Genomic DNA, 8,740 nt, shown 5'->3' with positions numbered 1-8,740 from the left:
TGTAACTATATTAATTACATTATTAAAATTTCGTGTTTTATTCTGTATTTTATGTTTTTATTCTTTAATATTTTTTATATTGTATAAAAATTGTTTATATTAAAATTAAAATCCAAGAGAATTTAAGAAAATTTATTAACTATAATTATAGGAATAAGAAATAAAATCGCATGAATGTATATATTATGATACAATAATCTTTTATTAAATTTCACCTACAAACAACGAATCACAGAACGTTACATTAGAGTTCCTTACGTCAATCCATCGTGTTTTCATATATTTTACAGGTAAATAATTATGTATTTATCTCTATTATAATAAAGTCTTATTTGTTAAAATATCTCGTAGTGTAGTGGATTGTTATGTATATGTAAATTTAATTTACCTAAAAATAGGATTTCTGTTGTAGTGTCCATTCATTGTTTATAAGTGTCCGTTATCATGTATAGAAGTGGTATACTATAGGTACTTTTGTCCATTGTACTCTGATATATCTTCTTTTTTTATCATTATTAATATTATCATTAATAATATTATTACTATTTCCCGCCGATACATTGTATTCGAAGTACGATAAAAGTCACCACGTACCAAAGAACTTTTCGCTGATAAAATTACAAAATTCAATTCGTCACAAAAACGATGTTAGGACTTTATATGTATGTAAAGGGTTTTTAAGTACCTGGACAAAGTGACGGCATTTACGATTACAAATCGCTAGAACTTTTATATGCATCTTTTTTTTTGTTAGAAGGCAACACGTCTTTGTTAATACGAGAAGGCAATTTGCTTTGTATCATCGGTATATCTGGTGTCCCAAAAACATCGGATTGATCTGACAGCACCACGGCGTGGCTCGATTCGAAAGATATCGATTCGAGCGACAAGTGCAAAGGGACCATTTACAGGCATTATTGGCAGCACTGGATCACTGTTCAAATATACTGTTATATTTCGTTTCTCCGATATATCCCGAGGCTAAGGTAATGCGACAAATCGGCCTGTGTCGATTTGTCGAACACGCGATTGGCCATATTAGTCTTCGCGCGTGATCTAGATAGACGCTCCTCATCCGCTCTTTTTTTCCACCGTCCGTCATTTCATTTTCTCCCGCGGATAATTATCACGGGGATAACCAGCGTTACATTCATCCTAAACGTAAATAATATTTTTGACGATTTCCTCTTTATGTACAAAACTTAGAGCTATATAGGATACACTTGCACTCGCGCGCGTCACGCGTCCCGGGGCGCCAATAAGTTAAATTTTACTCTAGAGTTATGCATTTTTATTATTACGTTTCCCGTGCGCCGGGCGGACTTCTTTCTGTATTGTACGTGCGACGTCTCTGATCAGTCTGAGCATGCGAGACCAGCAATATACGTGTGTATATATGTGCGTTATGACTGCGACTTTAGAAGGCTCGAGAGCGAAATCGGCGCTCCTCCGAACGTATAAAATTCGTTCCCGATATAATGTATATAAGAACAAACTAGATAAGTATACAAAGTTTCAAAAGAGAGACGTCGCGCGAGACGGTTAAAAGCGCCCAACGCGTGTCGCCGTGACGCCAAAATCTCATAGAGACACATCAAATCGCTCCATTTTTACTACATAACATACAATAGATATATTTATATAATATATATAATATTCAATAATATATATATATTTATTTTTACTAAAGGTATTCTTTATATTTATATACAGAGATATATAATTGTCCGCATCGATAATCTTTACGAATTAATAACACTAGGTTGCTAAATAATAATTTTCTTGGACCTCGGTGTGCGTGTGTATATGTGTGTGTGTGTGTGCGTGTGTGTATACAAGTGTATACGTGTATGCATGTTTATTAGCCAGCACCTTGCGTTGTTGAACCCTCAGCTCACGAATCGGAAGGGTCAAACCCTTCCGCTTATACTTAAAAAAATATAATGTGTACCCTCCCTGAGCTCGCTCCGTGAAACTTTAAGAGACGCTTCTCATCCTTTCCCGTTCCACTACACATCTCATCTCGTCTCATCTCGTCTCGTCTCGTCTCATCTCGTCTCCTCTTCTCTTCTCTCCGTATCGTAATCCTTTTCACAGCCCTCATTTCGTTTCATTTTTTTTTTTTTATAACTTTCGTCCGTTTCCATACATTTTCCATTTGCGCAGATCAACGCGCGTAACAATTTTCTTAGGTAACATATATAAATGTCTAATATACAATAAATAATTTGTCGCTCTTTTGAATATACAATTTTTCGCTTTTTCCGGTGCTTCGCGGCTTAAGTAATTTGTCCATAGTGTCGCTCCCGCAAGGTACACCAGATAAAATCTTTAGTTTCCATTCTCGACACGTTAAGAACTAAATTTTGTACAAATTTCAACGAGTCGGGCGCCGTCCTGTCCCGATCCTACGCGGTATTCGGATACGCGAGAAAGAAACGGGCCGCAGGAGAAGGACGAAGTACTGGGTCGGGACCACCTCTGATGACATCGTCACGCGGCGCCTTAATATACATTTTACATAGATATAATACAAGGAACAAACGAAGCCAGAGAGAAAGATGGAGATAGAGAGAGGGGCAGAGAAGCGGGTAGGGAGAGACAGACGGCGAAAAAGAGGGAGTAAAAAAGAAAAGGAGAAAAAGAGGATGCGCTTTACAACATCTGAGGGATGTGCCAGGTCGGCGTGTCTCGATAAAGAGAACCGCTGAATGGCGACCTTTCGCGCGGATAGGGCCCCGCGACGGGTCCGCGACGTCGCATCAACGACAGCGACAGCGACAGCGACGACAATGACAACGACAACGACAACGGCGGTGGTCGACGCCCGCGCGGGGTCCGCGCCGAGATGCTGTGCTGCTCTACTTCCTTCTTTTCCCTCTTCTCCCTTTCGTGCCCCGCGGGACGGGCCGACTCCCTGTCTCATGCGCCCGTACAATCGATCTCGACGATGTCCTTCGGCACATCGACGAACTGATAGACCAGCCGCTGGCCATCCACCTTCGCCAGGATGCCGCGCTGATAGTAATAGCGCAATGCTCTGCCCATCGTTTCGTAATTCATGTCTGGCTTGTTCTTGTGTATGCCCCAAAGTCGCGAGACCGCCTTGCTGTCGACCAGCTTGAAGATGCCCCGTTCGCGATTCGTCCATTTGATGTAGCGCGGACAGTATTCGTGGTCCTGCAGCAGCTTCAGCAGGAATTCCCACAGGTACGTGGTCGAACCCTCGCGCGACTTCCGTTTCACTGCGGCTCCACCCTCGCCACCCTGTCGCGGTTTCTTCAGCTTGTTCTTCTTCGAGCGCGACGGGAAGCCGAGCTCGAGAAGGTAGAGATCGTCCGAGACCGAACTGGTAGCTGCCTGGATCACGCTGGTGGGTACGCCGCCGGGTCCTCGCGGCGGGCTCGGGGTACAGGGGGTCGCAAACTGCCCACCTCCGCCGTACATGTTTATATAACTGTTGTAGCTGTCGGACACTGAAAAAAGAGGTGCGATTAAGGAAAGTCTTGCAAAGAATTTCTGCATTATTATTTACTATATACATACGAATCTTTATCTATGTATAATATACAGCTATAAAGAAAGTACAGTTTTTTAATGTCTAAAAATTTAGTTGGATACAGATCTGAAAATGATTTTGTTGAACCATCCAAATAATTATGTAGAACGCTCAAACTGGTTGTTAGAATATCAATTTTACGGCATTATCATCAATATTTAAGCATTTTATGTTATAATTATTAAGACAATTATTTTGATGATATATTATTCCGACAGTTCAACAAAATTATTCAGATCTGTGTGTCCAGCTGAATTTTTAAATACTCGAGCAAAACTATTCTTTTCGCGACAATGATCTATGACTTTTTGTAGCAGGTTCTTGTATAATTATATATAACAAGTTAAACATAATGGTCATCATAATGTGCATCTTGATCTGCCTTTTTTTTTGCTCATTGCGCAACAAGCGTATATTTTCTCGAAGCATGAAGGACAATAGCATATGGAAGCTACTTTATCATAAGAGAATCAATATCGCTACAGCTATCGTATAGAAACAACTTGGACATTTTGCGATAAAAGAAGGAGCCTGTCCTTGGAAAGGCACGTTCTAATCGCATCCCAAAAGAATCCTAGACAAAGAGTAGCGTTATTATCTCGATTTGCGATGGAGGGTCGGTAGTCGGTGTCAGCGTTTATCGCGTTAGTTTTCGCACCGAGTGACTTAAAGGTATACGTCGCAGTTGAACGGTGCAATCAAGTATTAATAGCCGTCGTTCGCGAAGCGGCAAAGAGGGAAAACGTCGTTATATCGCCTATCATCATTGTCGCGTCGTTATCGATGCCTTTGTCATTTCCATCACTTGATTTATCGAACAAGAGAGTAGCTGTTTTCAATACTCTATCACGCTTCTACGTCTCGTTTCATCTATCTATCGTTTATATTTGTGCTAGATATTTCTCCGGTCTTATTCGAAAAAAAAAAAAAAAAAAACAGAAGAAACAACCCGGACGACAAAAGTTCAAAATCAGGATACAGAATGTCTTATCTCTACATAACTCGCGTGGTTTTATTTAACGTAATTATTCGTGTAGTATATAGGTATAATTTCTGACATTCCGCACTACACCTCCGTTTTTTCATTGTTTTCTTTAATGATTTACACAATTAAATAATATTCTATAATATCTATAATATTTTTAACATCTTTAGATAAAGATAAATGTAAAAATCTTTTTTAAATCGTAAAACAATTTGTGCTACAATAAATATATAAATATAATATGTATAAACAACATTCATACATTTAGCAAATTTATGAAGCAGGGATGAAGCTGGACACCCAAACAAGTAATAAAGAATTAAAGACTTTGCGAGAATCATCAAAAAGACGCCACATGCCCATTTCCATCAATGTAACTTTAACTTTAACTTCTCAATTTAACTTACTTTTTATCTCTTTCTCTAGTTCTAAGAATTAGAAAACAGTAGAAAGAAAATTAGAACGAGATTAAGATTAATTTATATTAATAGAAATGGGCATTAAATAAGATGTCCCAATTTTGAACTTTGTATTGACTGAAAGGAATTTGAGATCTGCCGAAACATTGTTGGTCTACACGATATGTGATTTAGCCAGGAATGGATGCCACGCAATATCGATTGTGTCGGTACGATCGTACAAACGCGAGTGGCGAGTGCACACGATGACGATCTGAGTTTGTGCCGCGAGCATAGGACTGTGATCACGGTCCATGGGCGTAGGAAAGCGTGCAGGACGTGCGCGAGAATCGCCACGCAGTTCTGCCTTCCTGAACGGAGGATTCTTCTCTCGCGAATTTCCCATTGAAACGCAGCCGGCTGCCGGCGATCTCTCAGGGAATCGTCAAGTTTCAGCACTTTTGTGAAAATTCAATAAGGAGCGGCCTTTTAAAAATCGAGTTCGGCCCAGAAAGTTCTACAACTTTAATGCCATTGTCTATTTCGAACTTGGTAAAATCCGTTGGTTCGGAATCGTGTCGGCTGTGTGAAACAAAAACATAAGTTTAATATTTGGAGGCATCACGAAGAGAGATATTGGAGGAAATTGAAGTTTCGAAATTCGGTTAACATTATCTCGGCAGATTCTCTCATGGGAGAGAATTATTTTGAAAGGAAACAAACATTTGAATATACCCGAGAAAAGATATCGCGTTTGCCGCAGCGAAAAGCAAGATTTTCGAAACCATAAAACCTCTTTCGGTAAATGAGCGACAGTCAAGTACGGCTTTTATATGAAAAGGAAAAGAAATTTTCAGCCGTGACACACACGTACCCGCAAACATTCGCCGCGTTATGTCGAAAGAAAGCGAAAGTTTCAAAGTTGCCTCGAGATAAATCTCGTGTTCTTTATACCGGAGATGAGTAAACCAGTGTCGCCATGCGGCTCCTACAGGAAAAAGAAAAAAGAAGAAATTCTCAGCATTTCGCTACCTACGTACACGCGACGGTGGACGCGAGAATGATGAGAGAAAGCAAAAGTTTCAAAGTATCGCAACGAGGCGGTAAGAAGCTCTTTTTCCCTTACGCCACTGGGTCGAGAGGAAGAGGAGACGGACCGAGATAAAGAGACGAGAAGAGGGAGCGAGAGAGAGGGAGAGAGGGTTAAAGCGGAGAGTCGAGCGCGCGGCGAGCGGAGCTGCTTAGAGCGAGAGGGAGATGAGACGAGGGGGGGAGGGATGAGGGAATCGGGGAACTCTGCCTGCAGTATGATAGAGGACTGACCCGAGCCAAGGTTGCACGGGTGACGCCATCAAGCTACTAGTGCATAATAGCGCCGCTCGTTCTGAGGCCGCCGCGACTGCGCTAAAATCGGAACTCGTTCTCCAGCCCCTCGCGCTTCTCCCCCTCCCCTCCCTCCTCCCTTCCTCGCCTGCTCTCGTGCTTAGCCTTCCTCGTTGTCGCGTCAACCCCTCCCCCCATCGCTCCTCGCTCTTTCTCTCTCTCTCACCGTCTTCCTTTCCCGTCCTCTATCGCTCTCTCTCTCGCCGTTCTCCCTCTGACGCCTGCATCCTTCTAGCGCGTCGCGCGTTGCAGTTTCGTGGAGTCCCGCGTGGTTGATTCCTCGGACGATTATTCGAGGTTTTCTGGTTTGTGAACCGATGGGACGAGAGAGAGAGGAGGCCGGAGCGAGCGAGGGAGAATATTTATTTGGCAATATTATTTCCCTCTATATAGAGTGATGGAATAGCAAAATACAAGTCATTCGAAATAACGGCGTTTATGTATCGACACGTTTGTATCTCAAAACAGCTTAATGCGAGGGTATTAACGAATTATGCAAAAATTATCTCGAGCCGAAGAAAGAAGAAGTAAATAGATAGAAATCCGCTTTATTATGCCACGAGCGAAAGCCTCTAATAAGATTGCAAGATTGAACTACGTAGAAAATAATTGTAAACCAGCTCAAGCCAACAATACCGAGCGAAAGTAGCAAGTAGATATTAAATTCTCGATGTATTTACATAATAAAGGTAAAAACAGGGGAGAATTTATTTTCGATTTCTCGATACATGCGATAACACGTAAATCCACCGAAACATTTCTGGCTGGTGATAAACCGACGTAATGCGACAAGGTTTCAATAACTGTAAAGGCTGCGGTATAAATAGCGCGAGAGAAATGAAGCAATATTTGAGGATAAAGAGAGAAAGAAAGGAATAAAGGAGGGGAAAGGGGGAAAAAGATGGGAACGAAAAACAGGAGAACGGTAGGGGAGCGGAAGATTTTCGAGGCGGCTCTAAAAATACGAAGAACACGCCGTTGTTCTCGAGCAGTATACGCTATATATGCGCGGATAGAACACGCGGGAACGCACGAGGAAACGTGGAGCGCACTCAAGAAGGGACAGAAGGGAGAGGGAGGAGGAGGGGGGGGGAGAGAGAGAGAGAGAGAGAGAGAGCGAGAAAGTGAGAGGAAGGCGCGGTATGTAGTAGCTGAGTAGCAAGAGGCCCCGAGAGCGCGCGAGAACAGCTGGAGCGGATCGTGTTTACGCGCGGTATGACTGGCTAGATGAGTCAATCGTAGACCCGTTGTCTAGGAACTGGCGCGGTGGGGGAACTGCTCCTACTTCACTGACCTATACCACGAGCGTTGTATAGCGCAGGAAAGCACCGCTAGAGACGACGCATCGCCAGCCGATGAGTCTGGTGCGCCGGCCGCGCCGCGCCGTGCCTTCCTAGAAGTCTCGGTAGTCTAGGATCGATCAGGAAGCGTCAATGGAATAAGTTCGACAGTCTCAAAATCGATTTTTAGGTTCCTTCTTTCCAAACCAAGTTCAAGCTCGAGCGTAAGAAATGTAGGATACGGAAAATGCACCTAGAAATTTATTGGAGTTTAAAAGACTACGGTTGCTTTTGATTTGATGACACAAGTCGACGCAAGCATCGTTCTATCTTTCTTGATATTCAGTGAATAATAAAGTTAGAATGATACTTCAGTCGACTTGTATCATCTAAGTGGAAAGCATCGTGTGATACCAACGATAGGAAATAAGGAAGCGATGCACTAATGAAGAGTTTTGAATGAACAAAATTTAAAAATCTATAGAGAAATTTAAATATTCTAGAATGAGAGAGTGAAAATCTTGATAAATGGGCGATTCAACATTTAAGGATTTAGCAACGGCATTTATTCGTGATTGTAAAATCTGTATGAGTTACGAGTAGTTATCATTTTTTTTTTTTGAGATCGTAAAATGTCTGATTATTAATTAAAATTTTGCATTTATAAAAACTATATTAATAAGAATCATTGTTATTATAATATCAATAAAAATTATGTTGTAGAAACTTTATTTTATTAAATACCTATATTCAATGCATGACAAAATTATATCACCTTCTTCCGGTCCCGGATCATCATCGTTTTTTTAAAAGTGTATGCATATGTACCCCATTTCTTTTGATTCAAATATATTAATAATAACTTTAGGCGAGAGATTCTCGGACAAATATAACGTACATTTACAATTCTATAGTAAGAACAATCGCAATTCAATTGCAAGTGCGATTCTAGTTGCTTCTACATATAGTCATGATAATTAATAAATTTAATTTAATTGTTCTTCAGAATTAAAAATATTCACGGATAGATAAAAAATCAAGCGACATTATTATTTTTATGTTTCTTTCTCCATGTATCTTATAGAATTACCATCACTACTACATCGGCATCACAAAACGTAGCCGGAGGTCGACC

The 8,740-nt window shown here is 41.1% G+C and overlaps 1 protein-coding gene across 6 annotated transcripts in view; it reads right to left on the bottom strand.

Annotated features, from left to right (window-relative positions):
• Positions 1–1,722: 1,722 nt before the first annotated feature.
• LOC108746485 (ecdysone-induced protein 74EF) overlaps positions 1,723–8,740 on the bottom strand; it is a 295,998-nt gene continuing 288,980 nt past the window's right edge. For all 6 annotated transcript variants that reach the window (XM_018483288.1, XM_018483287.1, XM_018483291.1 and 3 more), the window contains one exon: positions 1,723–3,476. In XM_018483288.1, the coding sequence (XP_018338790.1) occupies positions 2,923–3,476 (554 nt within the window). In that variant the 3' untranslated portion in view covers positions 1,723–2,922. The remainder of the gene's footprint in view (positions 3,477–8,740) is intronic.

Source organism: Trachymyrmex septentrionalis, unplaced genomic scaffold (assembly GCF_001594115.1).
Source record: "Trachymyrmex septentrionalis isolate Tsep2-gDNA-1 unplaced genomic scaffold, Tsep1.0 scaffold172, whole genome shotgun sequence".
In the NCBI taxonomy this organism is placed as follows: domain Eukaryota; kingdom Metazoa; phylum Arthropoda; class Insecta; order Hymenoptera; family Formicidae; genus Trachymyrmex; species Trachymyrmex septentrionalis.
This window is presented reverse-complemented; position numbering and strand designations above follow the sequence as displayed.